The sequence below is a fragment of the Cryptotermes secundus genome, unplaced genomic scaffold, assembly GCF_002891405.2.
Source record: "Cryptotermes secundus unplaced genomic scaffold, Csec_1.0 scaffold375, whole genome shotgun sequence".
In the NCBI taxonomy this organism is placed as follows: domain Eukaryota; kingdom Metazoa; phylum Arthropoda; class Insecta; order Blattodea; family Kalotermitidae; genus Cryptotermes; species Cryptotermes secundus.
In genome coordinates, this window is record NW_019731222.1 from 1,312,035 (window position 1) to 1,337,498 (window position 25,464).

Here is a 25,464-nt window from a genome sequence, read left to right on the forward strand (position 1 = left end):
TCCTCAGCTACAAAAACTGACGCATAAAATTCACATTCTCTCGATGACTGTCTGGTTCTTACTACAGAACATGTCTTTTCCATGGCTAATGCAGCAGATAACTGGGGGGAAAAAAAAAAGTAAAAGTAACGAGCTTTGGCATTGTGTAGGATATAATTCCATCTTTTTAACTCCTCGGCCTGAAGTCCGCAAGAGAACTATACCGACCGAGCGACCGCCGCTTGTCAGCGAAATTAGTGCCACGTGGTCAGCGCAGCGGATCCTCACGGCCGTAAATTTCGGTTTTCTAGACCGGAGCCGTTACTTCCTTGAAATAGCTCCTAAATTATCCTCACGAGGCTGAGTGGGCCCCGTTCCAGACCCACTTCTTCTCAGAAAATCTGGTAGCGCCGGGAATCGAAACCGGGACCTGTGGATCTGTAGACAGGACCACTACACCACAGAAGCGGTCCCATCATTTTAAAAGATCAAAAGGCAGTTTTTCAATTCAATTATTAATTTATTTACGTGTTTACTCAACAGCACAAATGTCAATTACAAAATAATTATGAGCAAAGAGACAAAGAAGCTAAAACATACACAGAAATACGGACAAAACAAGGCAAGGTGTATCATTCACACAAAAATCATAGAATTGGTTCAATCGTGCCAATAATGATGCGAAAAGAAAAATATAAATACATACACAGCTACATACTGCAACACATGCATAAATTATTTCTGAATAAAAGTAATATTTTAATAATTAAAAATTATGAAGGTAAGGTAAATCTATTGCTAGATAGGGTTGTGTGACGTCGAGGCTCCCACATGTTCTAGACAACCTATTCATACAAGGCAGTGAGGTTGTTAGTCTTATGCGCAGGCCTCCCTTTACTCTCCAGGAAGATTCCCGGCAATCATTTCTGCTAAAGGCTGAGTCGATCCCAGGGCCACAGAGAAGCTGGAAGGATCAAGTCAAATAAAAATTATAATGACATCATCGGGAATCGAACCCGCGACTTTCCCGCTTGTAGCATATAGCCTCCACCAACTATGCTGCCACGTGCCCGAATAATTAAGAAGCACAAATTATAAAATGTGATTAAGAAAAATTTTCGTTTGCAAATGTGTCAAGGTCCCCTATAGCCATATTCTGACTTTCTAGACATGAGATTGCAACCCGCGGCAAGCCAAAATTGCCGGTACAGACCGTAAGTAAAAACACTAAAAATATTTAGTTCAAAATTATGTCCAAAATATTTTTAAAGTAATGTACACGTTATTCAAATTTAAAGAGTTTACAATTAAAACCATAATTATTGCCATAATATATTGGTGCAGATTTTCAGGTATTCATGATAATAGATCTCTCATTGTTGCACGATCAGGTCAGACAGCAGCACTTATCAGCACTTCTTTGTGATATGTTGTGCATGATCTTGATCTCTCTGGGCTTTGCTAGCTTGAAGAGAGATTTCATTATTCTGATTGTCATGGTGTCGGCTCATAGGGACCTTAAATTTTGGATTTAATGTGGTGTTTGTTTAAAGGTAGGTTTTACATTTCTGATTAAAAGACCAGATAGAGTGATTATGTTACCACTCAGTAAAATTCAGAAAACGAGCATAACCAGAAAGAATGCATGAAAGTGATCCGGCAATGAACAAAGCCCACGTGCTTTAACATTATTCACCGAGTCTGTTTGGCAAATTGTTGTATTCTAACACAGCCACAGTAAAGAAGAGAAATGCTGTTGATGAAAACAGGTCATTCCATGGTACATGGATTGAAAGGTATTTCTGTGTTTGCATTAAGCATGTGATTACTTATCACATCTAAAGAACTTCACGCACATGAATTCTAATAGAAAATTGACACGTGTTATAGACACACAAGAGCATGTACAGTATATTAACAACAGAAGACAGCAAATTCCTCACCAAAAAAAATGTCAAATTTCTTTTTTCACAAGCACTGAAATTAATTGGGCTAATTCGAAAAAATTTTCCTTTTCCCCCTTAGAAAGCCTACCAAGGCTATATTTTGCTCTGGTCAGACCTAACTAGAATATGCTTTTATTGCTTGTACTCATGATTACACACTCCATAGCACATAGAAAGAAAATTTGCAGCCCTTTGCCACAACACATTTTTTTTCAACATGTGGAATATCACTATAACTTGTAGGAAAGATTAAATTTGCTGATACTGAATAACAGGGATCATCATTTTGATGCTTTGTTCTCAATAACTCTCTTTAATGGCACTAAATTTTGCAGTTGGCATTCATGTTCCTACTCTGAACATTCGTTAACTTCACCAAGTTCATGTGCTCTTCTTGCCACTGTTCTTTAGCTAGATGTGTTTCAGAGGCAAATGCAGTTTGTAAATGTAAAGATACTTTTAGTGGCCCATGTTTAAATGTAAATATCCTTACGTGTTCATTTTTTTGTGTGTTTTCTCCTGTGTTGTCTCACTGCTGTTGCTGTTTGTATTTGTGCTGACTTGCCACTAGCAGCTGAGCACAGCACATAAATAAATCAAGAACTGAATTATTATTATTTAAATGATACAAACTGCCTTGTTTTTGTGTTTTCCTTCTTTGTGTATCTATTTCTTTGTGTTTACTTTGTAACTAACAGTTCAAGCATGTAATAAGATAAATTTAATTACCCACATATTGACTGCTCTCTTTGTAAGTTGTGCCCTTGTGGTGAAGATTTACTCAAGACAGTAGCTGGAAGTAGAAAGAGATGACAAAGGCAGACCGCTTTATCCCGCAACCACACACAAAATACAAGTGCAAGTAGTATCCAGTAATTATAATAAAATGATTTGACAACAACATCCAGTGTGACTCAGTACATATTTATATACAGTGCCTTTATATGTTTCGGTCAGTTGTGACCATTTTCAGAAGGTAATTACAATATGCTAAGGAACTGCTATTACATATATCATAGTACATATGATTAAACTATTATATAAAAATTTTTAACTATTAAAGTTAAAAGGTGTTTAAGTTAGTGATATATTATTAACGTTCTTAATATTTAAAATCTTGAACCGCTGATGTTTGTGTCTCCGTGCCTCCTGTCAAAATGGTAGCTTGGGGTGTTATTTGCCATCCTCTGAGGTCCGGGCAGCATAGTTTTCACCCTTTTTTACATGATTTTTTAGGGGCCTGTGTTGCTGTCAAGTTGTTTCTCCATTTGCTGTGTATCCAGTAATATTTCAACATGAGGAACACAAAACAAAAATCAAACTTGTACCATTTTCATGGTGAAGAAACGTCATACAATTGTTTTAGTTAGCCTGGGGATCCATATACTAAAGCAATCCGTTATCAGATAAAGAATTTCAAAGAAAGTCACAGATGTCAGGGGCAGGTCTTTTGTCCCCTCCAAAGTTCTGAGTGAAGGCATTAAGGAATCTGAAACACAAAGTACATTCAGTTCAAAGAAGTGCAATGTCCCTTCACCTAACAGAACATAATTTTCGTCAGAGAGCTAAGTGCTAACAGCTGACACACACCACTCATGCCAACTCTGCTCAGTGATGCTACCTACAGATTCTAATAGTTTTGCATTCAGCAAGAAAAATGTATATGATATTAATTTCTGGAATGCCACTGTAGTCGTCTGCTGTTGCACCTTGGACGTGGGTCCTGAATTAGTAAATCCTGCTGTACAGAAGACAGAAGCTGGGATAGCACAGTTGGTACAGCGGCTGGCTGCGGGCTGGACAGCCAACAGATCACAGTTCAAGTCCCAGTAGGGGTACAATTCTTCTCCTCTCCACATCGTCCAGACCAGCTCTGGGGCCCACACATCCTCCTATCCAATGGGTACCAGGGGCTCTTTCCACAGGGGCAAAGCAGCCAGGGCATGAAACTGACCACTCACCTCCAACTAGTGAAAAGGTTAAGAATACATGGATCAAAAACATCCACTCCACCATACATCATGGCATAGTGTTTTAACTAGTTAAGTGTAGGGACAACTTTACCTTTATAGACGACACAGGACTGAGAAACTTTGCTTCAAGACTCAACACAGAGACAAGCAGGTGGCTCTCTAGTCAGGATCAGCATGTAGTTACTTAGTAAAGCTAGTTCAGTAAGTTGATGAAATATTCAGTAAATTAAAGTAAATAAGATCTAAAAGTTTGTGATGATGGTAAATTGTTACAATTAATATTTCGCTGGACATTATCCATCATCTTGTCTATTCTAAAAAACAGTCTAATTTCTATTAAAAAACACAACGTTTTGGGAACTGGATTCTGTCCCCGTCTTCAGGTAAAACCTACTCAGTTGGGTCCAATAGACAGAGCTAGCCCCTATCTCCGGACAACTATGCCAATTTCCGAAGGGATTCATAAAAGAAGCACAACTTAATCCATCTGTGAGAGCTAAGATATGTTGAAGCTATCATAATTTGAAGCTTAGTACCAGAGAAAGAAATCATACCGGGAGAGAAGCAATACTCCTTGTGGTATACAAGCACAACAAAATCATCTGTGGGAGCTAAGAAATATTGAAGATATCATAATTTGAGGCTTAGCACCAGAGAAATATCGTGAATGAAATCATACCGGAAGAGAAGCAATACTCCTTGTGGTACCAACATATGAAACAAAGAGTTACCCAAACCAACTACACTTGACGTCGCTGTAGTCTCTTGATTTCTGCTGTAATGACAGGGGCCCAGATGGGAGAGATATCCATACTGGGTTGACTGATAGGATGGTCCAGCAGAGACATGTGGGCTGATTCCTTGTATCTTCTATATGTGGTGTTGGGTTCGATCTGCAAAACCTTCGCTTCATTCCAAATTCCAAAATTAAAGTAAGTTTGTGACAGAAATTACATTCAGTGTCACATAAACCCTTTCAGATCATGTAGCTGCCATTCACAGATTTTTCAAATACTGTTCTGAAGTCTTAAGATCATACCAAAATCTTCACTGAAATTATTAAACAAATTAGATTTGCAAATCTATGCAATAACCTATGAAATAAACTTCAACTGCAAAAGTACTAAGTGTATCGCATGTGTCAATTAATAAACCTGTTGTGTGCACTTCTCTCGTGCAAATATTAGAAAAGTTTTATTCTGAATATCAGAGATGAGGGATGCAATCATGACTGTCTCCCAAGCCCTCCTGTGTTACACTGTTGTCACCTATTTCCTAACCCCTACTCTGTTGTCGAGCAGACCCATTTTAAAAAATTATCAACTACAACACCTCACTGTAACTGAGCAAAGCCTGGCCAATTATCAAATCCATGGACCAACATACCCACTCCCCCGAGAAGCAGTATCAAGATCAAGCACTGCAGTCAAACAAGCAGATGCATGCTAGAGATGACAAAAAGGAATGGCAGTATCAGATTTGAGATCATCCACAGGGAAGAACAATAGTAGTCAATTGGTACAATAACATTCAACTGCCTGTAAAACCCTCTATGCATTCTACCACATGCATATAGATGTATGCATGTGTAAGGTGCAACAGACTCATAGAATACACATTTATAAATAACACCACGAAAGCATAAGAGATCTGTATTCAGCAGTGGAGTGAATTACACTGTTGTTAAGTCCTGCAGGCTGGCTCCACAAATAAGGGAACGTTCCAGCAACACAATGTGACACATGGAAAACTGAAACATTAGTTGGCCATCATAATAAAATAACCAATGACCAACAAAAGGTAAACACAATTATGTTATAAATTTCTCTATCTTCCTTTATTTTTCTGTGCTCTGTACTTGGACAGTTTTATGCCATTTTTATTGAATTACATATATGACAACAACAAACAATTACCACTTCATACTCACAAAAATTAACTGTTCAATTTTTTCTTTTTGTTAAGTTTATAGAATGGATTAATTCGACTGCCAGTGAGATTGGATTTCAAGACACCTTGACCGGGTTTTTTCCCTGCATCAAATGGAATAGCTGGGCTTCGTATGACAGCCATGCGGTATTCACGAACACCTGGTAACAAATACAATAAAAAAATCCATAAGCAAAAAATAAATTCCATACTAAGATCACCAGTTTTTAACACAGCCCACACTCCATAATTTAATTTCAAACACTGGAAATCCTTCCTTCAATTTCTGACATGCTCAGTACTCTGCACACTGAAGCTATTTCCTGACTACTGGTATTCCTTTCCAGTTTACACAATTCATCCATCTTCTATTTAAATTCTGAAATAAGAACACAGGTTCAATTATTCAGAAGAAAATAAAATCTATGCCCCTTATATATATTTCTGTAACTAAAATGCTAATATATGCAAATGTAAGCTTATTTCTATTCTGAAAGCACAATACTGAGATGGAGAATTAAAATCATAAAATTAGCAGCAAGATAAATTGCCTGCTTTCCTTTCATAGGACTAGGACCACATAGAAAATGATGCCTCCTACAATTCTTCTATGGTTGCATGTGTTCACTGCCCCAGGAATGTGTTTATTGAGCTGCTGCCTAGCAAAGCTTAGGAGGATACACATACAGACACACAGATTAAAGGGAGGGATTTATGAAGCACACTGCTGAGATAGGCTCAGGTCCAAGAGAGACATATCAAGTTTATAAAGATTGGTTCAGGTATTCAAAGGTTGTTACGGGGGATACAAAGACATACAGTAAGCAAGGTGATCTCATAAGCCTACTTCTACATTTTCAAAATAAGGAAAGTAGGCTGAAAACAAAGAAAGGAACAGGAAGGGAGGCAGGCAGCACAGGTTGACCAACTGTCAGAAAATGACATTAAGGGGGTTTGTTTTGAAAATGTAGTAGCAAAGTAGGGCATACCTGATGATGTGGGGCACACGGTAGTGTAGCTGGTTGAGGCACTATGCTACAAACCGGAAGGTCCGCATTCAAGTCCCGATGTGGTGGATTTTTTTCAATTTAACTAATCCTTTCAGCTGCACTATGGCCCTGGGGTTGACTCTTCCTCTAACAGAAATGAGTACAAGGAATCTTCCTGTGGGGGGGGGACAAGGGCAGCTGGCATGTAAGGCTCACAACCTTACCATGATCTGTGAGCCGAATGTCTAGAGATCATTTGGGAATCTCGACGTCCCTCAACCCTATAGGCCTTCACAACCTGTTATAGGGATAGCCTTACCTTTTTTTTTTACCTGATGATGTTATCTGAAAGTTATGGAAATATAGGCACTTAGGGACTGAAACATGTTATAATTTCTAATGCCATTAATTTCTGATTCAAGGAAGACATAATTATTCACTGTAGGCAGTTTCTAACTACAGCAGATTTTACTCCTTCTCTGTTCCAAATATCCTCTGTATTTCTGGATTTCCCCAGTTCAAACCTTTCACTGTTGACTTATGGCTCCAATGCATAAGGAGAGGTGACAAGGCAACATCCACCAAAAGCATTGAAGGGACAACTCATACACACTAATGTTGTTCCTCAAGACTGCACTTATGGATGTGATGATTCCCACAGACAATATACTGCTGAAAAAAACCTCAGTCAAAACTGAAGTTCTTTCAGTATTTTCAAATTATAAAATATCATAATGGCCAGAGTTCAATTCCTGTCAGGGGAAAGAGAATTTTCTTTTCTCCATAAGATCCACACCAGCTCTGTGACCACCCAGCCTCCTATGCAGTGGGCAAGCAGGTTCTTTCCCTTGGGGCAAAGTGACAGGGGCATGAGGCTGGCTACTCACCTCCATCTAATCCTAAGATCAAGAATGATGGAGCTATACCTCCACTCTCCCATATGTCTTCATGGCATAGTGATTAACTTACTATGAACAGGGACAACTTTACCTTTATCTATATCATTTAGAAATTTACTGATTTACAGGTTTGTCATCACAAGGATTAGAAGAAAATTTGAACAAAATGCTGCATAATATATGAGGCTCAATCTGTTTCAATTTCAAGGGAAAAGTTTTCACAATTGTTAGCCAAAATTTGTGCTCCCATTTGTAGAAAATAACACTTTACTGTAGTTAATCTGTCTGCCAGTGTTTCAGAGAAACTCGCAGTCTCTGTCTTCAGAATTAACTAACTAGCAACAGATCAAATCTAGTCCTCATATTTACACAATTTGACACCCACTTGTATACAGAGTGTCCCATAAGTCTGAAACCATGGGTAATACTGCATATGCTCAATACATCCAACATTCATGACCATTTTGCCAGTTCATGAGAATGGCATGAATTATTTGTGGGGTGATTTGAATGCACAAAGTGACAATTCACTCTTGAAGATGCTATTGCTTATGGTTCCAGACTCATGGGATAACCCATACCTTTTACTCAAATTTACAAAAGCCTTTTCATAGGATTTAAAGCACACATTAAAAGTCATGCAAATGTCCTGTGCATTTATATTGGCAGGCTTTATGATGGCGGTATCATTTCAGCAGGGCTGATAAGCACAGTTCAGAGAAACTTTCATCAGACTAAATCTCTGTTACAGAGAACTCTTATTTAGTGAATATTCTTTCCACCACTGTCTCCTGGTTTTGATCCCAGGTCACGTCATGTGGGTTCCTTTGCGAATTCTCATTCCACAAACTACTCCATATTCGAAGAAAGCAGTCTTCTGGGATTTGGCACCGTGTATATGTGGTGTTAACCGACGATTCGGAGGAACGTATCGCCTCCATCTTCAGGGTAGAAGAAAAAATAAGAAATCTGCAAGCGAAGAGACCGTGAGAACCGGTAAAAGCACTCTGTCTGCTTTTACCGGTTCTCACGGTCTCTTCGCTTGCAGATTTCTTATTTTTTCTTCTACCCTGAAGATGGAGGCGATACGTTCCTCCGAATCATCGGTTAACACCACATATACATGGTGCCAAATCCCAGAAGACGGCTTTCTTCATAGTCACCGCCGTGAAAGCCTCAAATCTTACATACTCCATATTCATCCCATCACCAATGCCATATGCACTTGATACTGAAAGCATCATTAAATAATGAAAAACAAATAAAAAAAGAAAGAAAGAAAAAGCGAGTGGCTTTTCTAGCCCTAGCTGAAGTCCAATATAATCTGTCTACTATTTTCCTGTTATTTAGTGGAGTCCTATTTATTAAATAACCTGCTACTAGCATAAGAAATTTTCAACCTTCCAGAAATTGTATGTTGTCATGTGATTGTGACTGTAACAGCTGTTATTTATGGTTCCTCTCTGCAAAAAAAAACTGTTCCCACACAATCAATGGGTTGAATTGGTTGAAAAAGTATTTCCCAATATTCAAACCAATTATAAGAATCACGATTGGCTGAGTGAACATGCTATTCTTGCGGCCAAGAACAAAGACGTCTACGAACTTATCAATATCATTCAGTCTAACATTCACTGCGAGGCAGTCACATACAAGTCCGTCGACACTGTTGTGGAAGCAGATGAAGCGGTTAATTATCCAACAAAATTTTTGAATTCACTCGATCTGCCACAGCAACGCGTGGCCGGGTACAGCTAGTTCATAATTATTATTTCAGAAATAAATTTGATATTAGAGACGGCACAACTGTATTTACTAGTGTAGAAATGTCCCTTTTGCTACTTAAGCAAAGAAACTATTTTACCATAATGATATATAAAAGTCTTGTATAAATGATAAACAGTTTTGTGATGTAATTTTGCATAACCCAAACAACAAAAACCTTGAGTTATTGTTAGGAAAACCATTCCCCAGGGATTCATTGAACAGGGTTTACTTCAGTTCCACTGTATGCCTTTTCATGCATGCAAAGAGGACAGCTGTCTACCCTGAAAATCACCGAGATGCTAAATGAAACTTTATCTGTCCAAACTCCAAGACTTCTTTAAGTCCAGTGAAAATGTCTGGGCAAATATTAAAGTAAAGTGAGTTGATAAGATCTGAAAATGAGTGAAGACATTAACTTTTCAGAGATTAAACATGCTTTAATAACTTAACTGACGATAGCAGGAACCACTTAATTTATTACAAAACTATGTTCTGAAAGGTAAAGTGACTTCAAAGTGTGTGATCTTGGTCACTACCTTGTGCACTGTTTCTGCTGAGGGCAATGTTCACTTTCTTGCCACTTGGTGTCACAGAACTCACTGCAATATCTGGCTGAAACAAGGAAAAGTTCACAATGACTATGGTGAGAACACAAACACCAGCCAGGCAGGTAAAACTGAAATGCTCGCCTCCATTTAGTTGCCAGCTGGAGCTGTCACTTGTATTTCTAATTCTTGCAGTATAATAAACAAGCAGTGAGGAAGTAAAATGAATGGAAGTACAAAATCTGACAAAAGAAATACAGCGGAACTCCCATTTTATGTTTCATGGTTCAGAATTCTCTCTCTTTTGATGTTTAGTTTCAATGATCCCACATCAAGAATAAAAGTAAGTAAAGTAAAGCTATCCCTGTAACAGGCCATGAAGGCCCATAGGGTTGTGAGACGTTGAGGCTCCCACATTATAAGAGGCTGAGTCGACCCCAGGGCCATAGTGTGGCCAGAAGGATTAGGTCAATTGAAAAAAATCCTCTGACCTCATTGGGACTTGAACCCGCAACCCTCCGTCTTGTACCACAGTGCTTCAACCAACTATGCTACTGCGTGCCCTGAGTGTGAAATTTCCTCCATTTAATATTTTCGTCATTCTGGTGTTCAAACCCACAGTTTTCCAAAGAAACTTCAAATTGGGATTTCACTGTATTATGGTATGTATCCAAGGCAAACTCAATAACCTTAACTCATTAAAGCATTGGTGCATTCAGACTACAGAAGCATCTTGATTACCAGATTTCAATTAAAGAATTATATTTTTCTTAAGTAAAATCATGTATTCTAAATATCTGAGTACATTTTACAAATAAACAACATATGGAACTCATGGAAACTCAACTATATGCCATGCTGGGGGGAATGCGGTAACCAGATTATATCTGTTGCCACATAAAGAGACAGGTCCATAATGCATAATATCATGTTTCACAATAATTTACTCTTACTGCAAGGAAGTAAAATATTTAGATTGAATTCGTAATTTCTGGAGGTGCCGATTTCTTTCTGGTTGCATTTCAAGTCAGATTACTAAGATTCCACTTATCTGCAGAATCCGCACACATATCAGTATGTGTGCATTTAACAAAAAGGCACAGAAAATGCATAATAAATCAAAGTGGACTTTGATCCTGGATTACATAAAGATTATTTGGGATGTGATGCCATGCTGCCTTCATCTTCAGGGTAGTGCACCTTTACTCTCCTATCCTGAGGCCAGAAGCAGCGTGGTCCTCTGATACTGAAACAATTTTTCATACTATATGGCATCACATGACCGCCTCTGTGGTCTAGTGGTCAGAGTTCTTGGCTACAGATCCAGAGGTCCTGAGTTCGATTCCCGGCGCTATCGGATTTTCTGAGAAGTAGTGGGTCTGGAATGGGGTCCATTCAGCCTTGTGAAGATAACTGAAGAGCTATTTCAAGGATATACTGGCTCCAGTCTAGAAAACCGAGATTAATGACCATGGGGATCTATTGCGCTGACCACATGACACCCTCTATCCGCTAAAGTTGGCACTAACTCTTCCGACAAGCAGCAGTCGCTCAGTTGGTATAGTTCACTTGTGGACTACAGGGCAAGGAGTTTGTTTATGGCATCACACTCCAGAAAGACAGTGATCTTCATAGTCACCACCATCAAAATCTTAAATCTTGTACTACACTAAGTAATTTCTCACGCCTGCTATTCAAAATTGTTAAGTACACATGATACTTAAAGTTTGGAAAATATTTCATTCCAAGTTGCTCTACACAGTACAGTTACATACACTACTTAACAAAGTAACCGTTGGCATCTGCAAATAACAAGTTTCTTATCCACTGGACTCGAGGTTCTCTAAGCGTTACTGTGAACTATCATCATGTAGCCCACTAAAGTCAACTGACATTTCAGAGAGGCATACTGACTCCCTTTTCAGCATTAAATATTAAGCAAAGCACGACACCAGCATGAAGCAGGCAGCAAGCAGAAACACTCCATTTGCATCAGAAATCAGACAACATATATTCACATGTTCTGTAACTTAAGACTGATGACGAAGAAATCATCAAGACAGAAGGTGGTATGGAGTTCAGTAGCCATACTCCCCATAAGAATTCATGAAGAATCATCAAACTTCATGAATTTATACTCTTCTGTAAGTGTAAAATGTGACATAGACCAAAAGTTAGGGTTTCTCATTGGTTCCTGCTATGTTTCCACAACGTTCTGAACGGATATGGATAGCATCCTGCTGTAATCCTAGAATTACGTGTAATTGAGACCATAGCTAAAGCATTTAGCTCTTAATACACCCATACATGCAGCAGGTACTTCACCATTATGTAATTTCTGACCACATATATCTGCACTGTGATACTGGTATCATTAAATGTCATGTCACACCTAAAAATTAGGGAACTTCTACTGCCATGTGTAGGTGACTAGACATGGGTTTTGGATTTATAACTGGATTTACTGAACAGTTATAACTCGTAACTACAAATAATTATAACAGACTCACTGATTTACGTACTCCATAGATCACTATTCAGTCTTCTCAGTCTGCCGTCTTCACTAGTCACTGTTCAGTAATGGCATCTAACAATGTAACTCAAGACTGCAGACCGGTAATCGCCAACTCCAACCTTCAGCTTCTGACTTGCAACTCATGACTTTCAATCCATGACTGGCTAACTGGCTATAGTCTTGGCATGGACCACACAGAAAACACCACTTCCAAGAATCCCTCCATTGTTGAATGATGTGTTAAGCAGACTGCTGCCTAGCAGTGACCCTGGTATTACTGATGCAGAAGCGTATTTTGATTGCTGTGGAAATGTGATTTCTGGCTGTTGCCTAGCTATGGATACGTTTGTTGAGTCCACTATTCTGGTTCAGAGCCATCATGTCACAGTAAAAACAAGGGGAGATTTCTACCTTAACTGTTAGCAAAACAGCAGAATATACAAGATAAATGGAAAAAACTTGCTTTATATCTAGCACAAGATGAAAAGCACAAAAGAATGTTTAGAAATGTAACAGGAAGAGACCTCTTAAAAAAATATGGGACTATATTATTACAACATTTACATTAATTAAAGATCACAATGGCTTAAGCTTACCTTTGACGTAGTCTCTGCTACATTACTCACTTTCCACTCACCACCTACGCTTATTCCGGTGCCTGTTGCTGAAGACTGAGCAGCCAAACTAACTTTTGGTCTCTTTTTAGACCTTTCATTTTTCTTATCCTTCCCCGCTTTTAGGGACTTGGGAGATTCTCTTCTTCGCACCTTCAACTGCTGTAGCCTCACATCCATGTTTTCTAACTCTGTCACCAAAAAACTGCATTTCCTCTTCATACCTGGAGCTGCTACCGAGTTTTCACAACTGTTCTCTTCTGTTTCTTCCTTGCTTTGTTGGCCATCTTCACTGTTACTTTCCATTACCCCAACATGCACTACCTCTTTTGGTAAACATTCATCTGTCACACCTGAGTCACTGCTGACTTCAACTGTTGGAGTAACTGATGATGTACTATTGTTTTGGTTTTCCCCAGCTACCAATATCAGCATTTTGTTTGCATCACCAGTCACCGCTGTATTAGCATCATTTTCTGTCGCAACATCTTGGTTAAGTTTCTTTCGTCCATGTTTCTTCTTCTTTCCTCTTCTCCTTTCTACATCTTTTTCATAATCTGTCAACTGCAGAGCTGCTCTGTAAATATCTTTGTCCGTCAATCTGAATCTCTCAATCTTGGGTTTTGATTTCATCAGATGTTCTATTGCTGCCTGTGGATAGGCGCCTGCACCCAACTTGCAGAATCTGAAATGGCAAAGTTAGAAAATACGATCTGCTGCACAGTACAAGTCAGCCACATTTTAATAATGCTTCCAGTATAGAATACCCAGCAGGGGCAGAAAATTCTCTCTTGTCTGTGTTTTACTGCAAACCACACTCTGAAAATGTGGGGCAAAGAAGATACAGCTCCACATATTCTCAACTACAACACATGGTCAGTAGTTGGTTTTGCATCCACCACTTTACCCCTGGGGATATGGGCCACAGTATGTACTGAACAGGAGCCTGGGTGGACCATAACCACTGTACATGTAACAGAAAACAGAATAACCTCTTGCCCATGGTAGGTATGAAACTTTGTTTCCCCAGTCACCCTTCCCATAGCTTAGTCACTACACTGACTGAGCTATCCCAGCTCACAGTCAGATACTATTTCTATAATGAGATGACAATCTTGCCCAACACACAAACACATCATACACACAGCATAATGATACAGGAGAAATTCCTTCTTCCAGACTCACTTCTCTGCAAGTGACTTCAGGGTGTTCCTGTTTTTCTTTCTGGCACATCTCTGACTTTGCTGCTGTAGTGCTTCTGCAATGTGTTCTGCATCAAACATAAGCTGGGGGAGCTGGACGTCTACTAGACCAGCCCTGGGATCTAAGGGGCCATCTTCAACAGTTTCACCAACAGAAGTTTCTGAATCCACATCACTGTCATCATCCTCCTCAATCTGATCTCTGCCTTCCCTGCCACCATCAGAATGAGCCTAATGAAACACAAAGTGCAGAGTGAGTTACAAACCTATATAAGGCTTAATAAAATCATAAACTGTACCATATCATTGCATTGTACTGTATCATATTGGGATGGAGGTGGGACTTGGCAACCTCCAGTCATCTCTTATGCACTCGGACCTCTACTGGGTTCACTGTGTACCCCCAGTGTTTCTCAAGTTCTTTACAAGCTTTGACCTTATTCACAGACAAAACCCTACAGGCTAAGGTCTTCTTAATGTCCACTGGCTGTATCCATGCAGAGCCAAAGGTGATATAATTTCTCTCAACTACTGACATCAGGATATTCCACATGCCCCGTCAATCATCGACAGAAGTGTTGGAGCCCCCACCACTGGTCCCTGATGGATTGAAGCCAAGCCTACAGTTTCCTTCTAAAAAGACCTCTTCTTCATCGGCCTCTTCCATTGGTCACACATGTCGCCGTCATCACCAACCTTCTTCTCCATCCTGACATACAGGCTCTTCACCATATAATGAGACACCCTTCAGTCATATCCATGTGGGGCCATCACAAAAGCCTCCTGAGAGCTGATAGTTGCTTCCTGCTGGCAGGAGGAGCCAAAGCCTGCGTACTCCAGCACCAGAGAAAGATTTTTTTCCCTTGGACTGCTGGTGGCAGGATGTCTACAGCCATCCAATGTCATTCACTGACAGGGAGAGCTGACCTCCACCACTGGCCTGAGATGAACCTGTGACCAAGCTCCAGCTGGAGCCTCGGTTTCTTACAGAACAGCCTCCACTCCTGGCCTACTTCTTCACTTGCTTGTCCCAGCCTTTTTCTTCTTCTGGTCACATTATTCACACCCATCAAGAGACCTCATACAGTCTTGCCCTCTGTGAATCTTCACCAGAGCCCGTGACAGATCTGTCTAGCCACTCATAACAGCAGACGAGAACAAGACCCAATAACCGAGCCCTTCAGAGCAGAGTGAAAGCTCCTCCAAAAAATAATGGTGGCAGGGACCCACCTATGCCTCTAACCATGCAAAAGCCAAGGCCCCAACACCTGACACAAGGGCCCAACCCTCCACTGAAGGGAATGCTAAAAGGGACCTCTCAATGAGAAAGGACACTGTGACCATCAGGAAGAATAACTGAAAAGTCTTAGCAGGGGTGAAGTGGAGGGAGAGAGTGGTCCCCTTCCTTAGTGGCAGTCTCAACCAAATTTGGTTACAGGTCTGACTGAGACCAGTGGGGGGGGGTTCTGTTATCCCTGGAGCATGAAGGAGGGGTGGCTGCAGGGTTGCTGTCATCAGTGCTCTGGTAAGGGTTTTTTATTTCCATGTCTTCTGTTCTCCTGCTGCTGTAACAAGGTAGTAAAAACCTCCCAGGGGCTTTGGTGAAGAGTCCACTGAGGGTGAGGCTAAAATATGGCTCCTGATGGGATGAGTAATTTGACCATCAAGAAGAAAAACTGGACAAGATAGCAGATGAGGCAGGTTAGGGGTGACAAGAGTCCCAGTCTCAGGGGGCCTGGGGCTTCAGAAGGTGTTTGATCATGGATCTGAGACCAGGTGGGGGCTCTGCTAACCCTTTTGCAAGACAGGGTAGTTAAGAGAGTCCATACTCCTAGTCCTCTTAGGGCAAGGGCTCTGCCTCCTGCACTGAAGGGCTCATGTGCTGGGTCTTTTCCTGTTGTGGAGAGGCAGTCTGCTCCCTCAGGAGTCTGGAGAGGGTCCCATATCATATCATGACAAGTACACTAGACAAAACAGAAAATTTTAATTACATACATAGGACTATATAATAACCTCAATAAGAAACCAAAGACAGGTTTCTAACATCTGATAAATACATGTGCCAGTAACAAAAATTCTGAAGTCATGTTCCAATGCTCACACTTCACTGCACTGAAGACATGTTGCAGTTAGCAGAAAACATGACATTCACATATCTCTATCATGTAAATACAGGTTTTATCTGCGAACAGAGAGAGATAACTTCCAGGTGGTGATGGAGCATCTTTTATATACAGACTGCACAATACTGGGGCAAGGACGGAACCTTGAGGAACTCCTGCCATTATTTTTCTTAGTGTAAAAAATTTGCCTTCTACCAAGACTCCAGATATTCTGTTAGTGAGAAAAGAAGCAATTAGCTTAATGAGACTCTTCAAAAATTTTAATTCTGATAATTTATACAGCAGGCCAGAGTACCATGTTGTGTTGAAGACTCTCTCAATATCAAAGAACACAGCAGCCAGACATATTAGTGTTGAAATTTAAGGTGTTCTTGGAAGACACCAGAGACATTCATTTGAAATGTCACCAAACCACAGGCCTTTCCTAATTTCAAGGACAGTACTTCTTTTGAGATGTCATAGGGTAGGAAGTTAAGAGGGATATCTTCACAGACGGTAGCCAGCAAGGCTTCAATCTTAGCCTCAACATGTTATCTATGGTTACAGTCACACAAGTCATGTGCTCTGAACTGCTTTTCTAAGCAGTCTGTGATTATGTTGGCTTTACTGATTGGGTAAACTATGGGGCCTAAGGGACTATACATTTTAGGTGGTACCTTTGGTCCACTCCCCTTCTTTTGTGAAGGATTTTGAATTACGCAATAATTCTTCATGAGGGACCTCCTCAGTCTGTCAACTTTGTTTCCTATCTTTCAAGCACTCTTTTCTACACCATTCTCCTGATATTTTCAGTGGCCCAGTTTACTGTTGTTCTGCACGCTGGATCAATGGTTTCTTGCTATAATTTTCTGAGCCTTTCTTCATGTTTCAATAAACGATCTAGGCCGGGTATTTCATATTTCTGGTGTAAAATGCTAGTTTTGTAGTTGATATCCTATGTGCCAAGGCTACAGAGGCTGCTGCTTTATCAGTTTCACTAGAAGAGTGAATTTGGGTATTTGGAGATATGAGTTCAGAGGCAAGGCTTTGAAACAACTCCAGTCTGTCAGTTTTTCAACTGGATCTGAAGCTTCCTTGTTCTAACAGGGTCCAGAACTCAAAGTCAAAGTCAAAGGCAAAGTCACTTTACAACTGGTGGTTTTTACCACCAATTAGTTCATCTTGGTGTCAAGACCCTTGAGACTCATGATCCAAGACTTTTTTCAACCATACCCTTGCGGTCACAAAACCTTCTGCAACACCCTCTCTGACAAAAAGATAAGTTTGCCTCTTATGAATATGCGTGGCCTTCCATCAAGTGTATGTACCACACATATAGCATGTTACTGAAAATTCTTCCTTATGCACTATATACAAGTCCTCTGACAGTACAGCCTTAGTGTAGACTGCACAGAAAACACTGTTCCCAACAATGTCTCTAACCGCTTTGGCAGCTGTTGCCTAGCAATCAGCTATGCATTTCTGGATGTTTACCCAGCCATTGCCTAGCACTGTGCCTGGGCTTTCAGCAAATACATATATACTTGTACCTACAGAACTATAAACCTATCCATTCATCCTTCTCCTAAGTGACATGCCAAACACGAGGCACTACAGTTGAAAATTGCAGGACAATTTTATGTTATAATAAATTGAAGTTCTTGAACATAGCAAATAATTACAAGTATCTTACCTGAGCCCAAGCTCTACGTATCTCTTCAAGCTCCAGTCCAGCATCTGACTGCTTCACCAAGTAATGGAATATGTCACTTTCAACCTTATTTCTCAATCTGCCATTCTCCTGTTCAGCAAGGTAACAGATGAATGGATGCAGGAAAGTAGTCAGCATATCAACAGGCAGTTCCCCTCGGCTAACCTTGGAGAGTTCTTGAAGGTAAATATCACAGAAATGCATAACCAAGCTCCCCGGTTGTTCGCTTGTCACACTAGGTTGTATAGATAAAATGGTTGCACTGAAGCCCTTGCAAACTTCTTGAATCACTTCAGCATTCCAGTTGCATTTCCGGCAAAACTCAAATGTCTGACGCAAGAAGCGACGCACAAACTGTATGAACAAACAAATATAAAGAATCATTATTTTCAAATACAAGCATTTAAAAATAATTCCAATAACAGTTACTCACATCATAAGGCCACTTATTTGTAAATGTACACTGAGAGAACCATGAAAACTCTCTTCAAATTCAAACTCAAAATTTAAAGTTTCTCTATTTTCATCCACTGTTTCAGAAAGTGTGCGTTGTTGTAGAATGCTAATCAGGTTATGTTATGACCACTGCATGAATCCAGACTGCCTGGTAAGTTGGTTTCACCAAGATCTGAAGATCTCATTGCAGTGACTGCCAATGTTGCTGTTTTCTTAGATTTGATGTTATGTAATCTGGTAGAACAATGCCAATGTTTTAGAAGAACCTCCTGCCTCCAATTTTGGGTTCCTCCAAAATGTTACTAACTTCTTCCAAGCTACATGGCCTCACATCCCAAAAGACAGTAACCTCCAAGTCTGTTTCCCATAGAGTCAAATATTTAAAATCAGCTCACAATATCAAACGTACACTAAACACGCTACAATATATAAGATAAAATGCTTACCATCAAAAATTTATCGTAACGAAACTGATCAATGCTATTCCACTCCGTTACCATGGTACTGTAAAAGCACTGGATAAAAGTAATTGCTAGATCTGTCTTGTTGAAACAGTGCACAAGGTGGCTTATTTTCTCTGCTAGCTCTTCCTAAAACACAAGATTTTCCATTAAGGAGCACATATGGGAGAACACAAAAGTGAACTGCAGCAGTGTATAAAATTCACTTACATAGATAGAAAATAAAAGTACAGTGTAAATTACAGCACAGTAAGCTGTGGGGACAAACAAATTGAGGAACTGTAAGCACAAAAGTTTTATTAATAAATGACATTTCATTGGGCTGATTTAATAAATATAATTTTATAAAATGTGCAAGTCATCTTAACACTTTGCGGACTGGAGATTTAAGTATTTAAATCACCCTGAGGACCGGCATTTTTATACCTACTCCCCTAACTTGTGCACTGTTCACTTTAAAAATTAATATAAAATCTCCTAATTAATTTTATGAACTAAAATTTTTGGAGAATACTCACCAATGCTCCTAGAAGTGCTTGAGAGTGTGATATTTCTGGAAACATTCCCCTTTGTGAAGTGGCATTACACAGAACTTGCAATGTAGACATACTCCTTTTTTTCTAAACTGTGCAAACACGGCATTACCTAGGATGCTTCCCCCTGGAATGTTCACTCTTCACAATTTTCACATGGGTATGTTTCCACATATCACCCAAGAGTCGCCCAGGGGTGTCCACATGAGGCCTGCGTAGGGTGGGAGTTGATGGGCTAGGTCGCCCTAAGTCTGGCTGACTCTCATTCTGCCGCCACCATCTGGTCTGTAGCCCAGGCCTTTGCCACATTCACCAGAAATGCTTTGTATTTCAATTTCGAATCAGGGTTTAGATTTTTGTAAACCAAAAATGAATTGAAAATGGCAAAATTTATAAGCCACAAGGCAACTTTCACTTTTAATATCTGTAGCAATTATTTGTTGACCCCCTGTCACTTCACTGTCTGGGTCACTAATCACTACTCCTACACAAGGCAGTCAGATAGCTCATCCCAGAAGTCAGAGAGATCGCTTTGCCTTCAACCGTTTTTGTCCTTGAAACATATTCCCCTCTACTAACTTCCTGCCTGGTACATAAACAGCTGGAAGGGGCAAAGTTTATTTTCTTTTGGAGTAGGGACCCTAGCCAGCCAGGTCAAGTTACTGAATATCTAGCATACATTCTGAAGATTTATTATGCAGTATTCATTGCAGTTGCATAGCGCCAGAGCAAGGTATAGTGTGTTACAACCTAACGTGTCCTAAAAGCATGATATCATGCGATCGGTCCATCATGTTTAAAGGCGAAAAGCATGATATCATGCATCCGGTCCGCAAAGTGTTAAGAACAAAATGAAAATGTGAAAATTTGATGAGCTTTGTCACAAAAAAAAAGTAAGTTAAGAAAAGTAACTAACAATCTGTAATTTTCTACACACAAAGTAATCTAACCAGTCAACGAATTCTTGTTCATTCTGCTATGAACAAATTTACCTGGTGTTGGAGCTCTTCTGATAAAAAAAAATGTTCTACATATATTACATGTTTTGTGGGAGATCTGAACAATACAAAGCATGTCAGGAAATAATTAATTACTGATACTTTATGGAACAGCTTTAAAATAGCTACTGTGGCGTATTTGCTCAAAGCAAAAACTGCGGAGGCACAGAAACGGCCATTGCTAGATAATGGCCTGTACAAACGCAGCAGAGGAACACGTCACAAATACTGCGATGTCCTGCAACCACAGAGCAGGTGTTGCATGTGGTGTTCTCTGTAGGTTCACACCAGGTTCACTGCTACCTAACTGTGCGGCAAACACATCACTGCAGCGGTGAATCAACACGCAACAATGGAGGAAGTGACATTTCTGTGGGTCTGCCCTAAGGCACCTCATGCAGCTAGAATTAGAAATGAGTGGAGTTCTGCAGTTGGTAGTTGCAGCAGAGAATTGAGAGAGTCAGCAGTCAAAGGTGGTTGAGAATAATGGCAAGAAAGGAATTAGGCTGTGCAAAGAAGACTTCACGTGTGATTCGAAGTTACAGTAAGATTTCGGAAATTGAAAGTAACAGCAGGTATAGGAAATATAATGAATCAGCCCATATGGCATGCTTAACCAATCCAATCAGCCAACCCAGTTTGGACATTTCTTCTATTTGGATACCTCTCATCAGCAATGAGGTTTCTAACTCACAGAGAAGATCTGTATGACGTGACAGACTCTTCATGGGTTTCCACAAGGTTCCAGTACCAAGTGCTCAGGTTACACCACAGATGGCACTTACTTACTTACTCATGGAGCTGAGCCCTTCTGGAGAAGCTGCCAATTCTGCAGCTACTCAAGAATTTCCCAGCATTTTATGGAACCCAAAGGTTCATTACCGTGTTCACAAGGGCCCTCCACTGGTCCCTATCCTGAGCCAGATCAATCCAATCAATATCATCCCAGTCTCTCTCTCTCTAAGATCCATTTTAATATTATCCATCCACCTATGCCTTGGTCTTCCCAGTGGTCTCTTTCCTTCTGGTTTTCCTACCAATAACCTATACGCATTCGTCTCCCCCATTCGTGCTACATACCCTGCCCACCTCATCCTCCTCGACTTGATCATTCTAATTATACTTGGAGAATAGTACAAGTTATGAAGCTCCTTATTATGTAGCCTTCTCCAACCTCCTGTCACTTCATCTCTCTTTGGTCCAAATATTCTCCTCAACACCCTGTTCTCAAACACCCTCAGTCTATGTTCCTCCCCTAATGTCAGAGACCAAGTTCCACACCCATACAGAACCACAGGCAAAATTATAGTTTTGTATATTCTAATTTTTATGTATTTGGCCAGCAGACGAGAAGACAAAAGGTTCTGGACTGAATGGTAGCAAGCATTACCCAAGTTCAATCTCCTCTTAATTTCCTCCTGAATAAGGTTTCGATCTCCACAGATGGCACTAGTGGTAGATATTACATGTCTTCACAATTTTTCCCATTTCTTCACACTGGTGCTCATGCACTTCGTTCTTGTCAGTTAGGTTTCTAACACAAATTTCTACCTCCTTTTCTATCCTAGTTCCACACATGTGCATATTCTATCACAATTTTTATTTTATGGTATCTTGTTGTCTCCCACTGAACTAGCCTATTTGTTGAAATAGCTGGGTAAATCTGACAGGAGCTGTCCAGTGATCGAGATTAGCTCTTTCAAAGGGGCCCAACTGAGTAGGTGTCTTCCCTTATCACCTGAAGATGGAAACAGATCCAGTTTCTGAAATGTCCTGTCCTCTATTACCTAGAATTCTGGATGATGGAAAAAGTCCAAGAACCCAGTAATTCTACAGTGAGACTATTATGAATCCACTGCCAGGATATGACTAGTGGAGAGTGTAATAGATTGAGGACACTAGTGTGTGTATTGGTGAACTGAAAAGTGTGAAAATAGTGATAGCACTGTAATTGCCTGTAGTTCCAAGCTGTGTGTATAAGGTATCAATAAATCTAATCATCCAATCCAAAACTGATCTATAAGTCACGCACACTCCCTTTATATGTGACACTGTTATAACACCTATTGCCAATCTTGTACCAACATTTTTTTTATTTATGCATTCTGGATCAAACAAACATAACATAATGACTAGGCCTTCCGGGTTGTAGCACTGTGTAGTTTGGAGAAAGCCCAACATTTTGGAGGTACATACAGCCTCCATCTTCAGGACCAAAGAGCAAGCCACTCAAAAAGCCAGTGGAAGCAAAGAGACAGTGAATACTTCTACCCAATGCAAATATGTTAACTTCACTTAATCACTACCCAGTCGAGTTTCCATAATGAAATCTACACTCCACCATTAAAATTCTGATTATAACTAGCAAGTCCCTTTTATTTTTCCCTCAACATTGCAACCACTAGAGAACACAGAGGAGTGGCCATGGCTGTAAGCGAGGCAGTGTGGGGCACAGCTTACTAAGTGAAAGGCTGCTATGTGGACATTCTATTATGAAATAGAAACATAATTGGTGGTCAATAAATATTAATAAAAATTTGCTAAAGTATTTTTTAATGTTTCCTTTAAAAATGGATAATTTTACTTCAAGAAACAGAACACTGTTTTCATTAGAATAGCTGAAAGAAAAATTTTAACAGCAATTTTATGGAAGGTGATAATATAGAAATGTATAGTTTTTCTTTTAATTTTTGATAACCCTATTTGAGACACAGCATCAGCCCCTTTTAAGGCTGTGAATCTCATGGCGTTCCACATCTGTAAATGTGCATCTAACAAAGTAACAATGACATCAGCCTTATACCACAATTTGTGCCCATTCCTTTCAACCTGGATCTGCATCCGCCATTAGGGAACATACATGACATATGATGGTGTGTATAGCGGATACTATTTCCACAGTTCCTGATGGACAATGGTAGAAGTAACAAATTTCTAAGAACTTTACACTCATTATATTGGACTACTGTCTATATCCTGAGTCTTATGACCTTGTAAAGGATTTTTGACATGTAAATAAATGATAATGATAAAAAATCAAACAACAAGATTATTACTTTCAAAACATGAGGGCTACCCAGAAGATAATACCAAAATGCATCTTAAAAGCAAACAAGATGTAGACTGGATTAATCTAGTGTGGAACAGGATACAATGGCAGGATAATGTGAAGCAGGTAATGAACACAATATTTTTTCGCAGCGGTGAATATTAAGCTTATGGCCTTCTGGCACATGACGCTGTGTAGTAATTGGTAACCTTTATACAACTATTATGTTTGGAATCCTTCACTATACAATATCTGACATGCCAATGCACACTGTTTCAGGAGTTAACTCTATCCCATCTTCTGGTGACTACCATTATATTCCTTTGGTATTTCAATATTAGTGACAATAACTGAGATAGAGCCTAAATACTATGGCAGTACACTTTTAATGTCAACACTAATATTAAAAAGTAAAAGATTAACCAATATCAGTATGACTTCCAATCATCTATATATAACAGTACAGCAACAAACTTAACATTATGCATATCAAATATACTTCAGACAATACACAATTGCAAAGATAATATTCATACAATAAGGCAACCACTATCAGAAATATTCAGAGAATCAAGGTAATGAACCACTGGTTCCATAAAAGCCAGGAAATTTCTAGACTAATGGGGTGCACACCATAACACTGTACTACTCTGTATACAAAAAAAAATCATAGTATTTCATAGAGCTAAAAATTAAACAAAAATTAAGATGCAACTTGTTTAAGTTACGAATTTTCACGTTAAATGTGGTAGGATTTAATTGAAGCAAAGGATCAATGAAACTGCGCCACTTTCATCGGTTTTCAGTACCTGCACAAGGGGTTTGTCTGCCATCCACATGCAATAAAACAGGCCCTTCCAAATCCTCATTAAGTCATCTTCGGTAAAATCTGTAACATAATAATCAACAACAAATCATTCCTAAAGACATATATCACGCTTCACTCCACTGGCATAAAATATACACAATTCGAAGAATGGTGCGCTAATTTGCAAACATGCTTACCACATTTTCCACGAGATCGGGCATTTAGCCACCTGCCAAGTCTTCTAACTCCTCTCTCACGAAGAGTTTTATCATTTCCTGCCAATATCTTTGCAAATGCAATTTCTTGTGCTACAACAATAAATTTTCCACGTGCGCCTAATAAACCATTCTCCTTTTCCAACGCCATGGTTTGTGATCGCTTGCGATTACTACATATCAGAATTGCCAACTGACAATACGGATCATACGGATGTTATCCCTGTGCATGAAGAGAACTCATGCAGGAATTAGCCATTCTCTGTTTCGTACTACAAAATCGGCGCATAGACATTGTAACTATTGTCGGTTACTATTACCGAACAACGTAATCCGTCCCACCGCTAAAGCTGGTTGTAAGAAAATCGGCATGTCACGTTTGGGCCCCTACGGCGCGTACCGTTATTTTCCAGAAGATACCACAGACACAATTTCATGTAAACAGTTAGCTTCCATACTTCCATACGCTACTGAAATGGAATCAAATTTGTTTTTGAGGAAATGGCAGTTTTGTTTTGGAGACCACTATGACTCCGCCACTTTTTGGAACTATAATGTTGGCATATACTGAACACCAATTTATGACGCCTATGATAGCCTATGACGGAATGAATCGTATTACATCTCACAACGATCACAAAAGTCCAAACTGTTCAGGCGAGAGTAAGATGCGGATTCATATTCACAGACGGTATTCCGAAAACCATTTTTTCTGCTCTTTAAGGGGATGAGAACAAATAAATCTGACTATATCAAGAGATGCAGTTTCTTCG

General features: G+C 39.7%; 1 protein-coding gene across 5 annotated transcripts; it reads right to left on the minus strand.

The window, feature by feature from the left end:
• Nucleotides 1–941: 941 nt before the first annotated feature.
• Nucleotides 942–25,054, minus strand: LOC111866483 (ribosomal RNA processing protein 1 homolog A). Of its 5 annotated transcripts, XM_023855459.2 has the most exons (9): nt 24,674–25,052; nt 24,478–24,557; nt 19,074–19,217; nt 18,154–18,525; nt 14,342–14,589; nt 13,139–13,841; nt 10,019–10,094; nt 5,829–5,988; nt 942–3,414 (listed from the first exon to the last, which is right to left on the minus strand). In XM_023855459.2, exons 1-8 carry the CDS (start codon nt 24,840–24,842, stop codon nt 5,834–5,836), a joined length of 1,947 nt encoding a protein of 648 aa, XP_023711227.1. In that variant the 5' UTR covers nt 24,843–25,052; the 3' UTR covers nt 942–3,414; nt 5,829–5,833. The 5 variants fall into 5 exon arrangements, 4 of the variants coding, with proteins under 4 accessions (XP_023711227.1, XP_023711226.1, XP_023711228.1 ...); XM_023855458.2 differs by lacking the exon at nt 942–3,414 and having other exon boundaries at nt 5,709–5,988; nt 24,674–25,051; XR_002843157.2 differs by lacking the exon at nt 942–3,414 and having other exon boundaries at nt 5,931–5,988; nt 10,019–10,090.
• Nucleotides 25,055–25,464: the final 410 nt, after the last annotated feature.

Coding starts and splice junctions, on each gene's coding strand:
- LOC111866483 (XM_023855459.2), bottom strand. CDS start 24,842: ATGGCGTTGGAAAAGGAGAATGGTTTATTAGGCGCACGTGGAAAATTT. Junction 19,218..24,477: donor CAGACAAACCCCTTGTGCAG/GTACTGAAAACC, acceptor CTTGTGTTTTAG/GAAGAGCTAGCAGAGAAAAT. Junction 18,526..19,073: donor GTTACGATAAATTTTTGATG/GTAAGCATTTTA, acceptor TTGTTCATACAG/TTTGTGCGTCGCTTCTTGCG.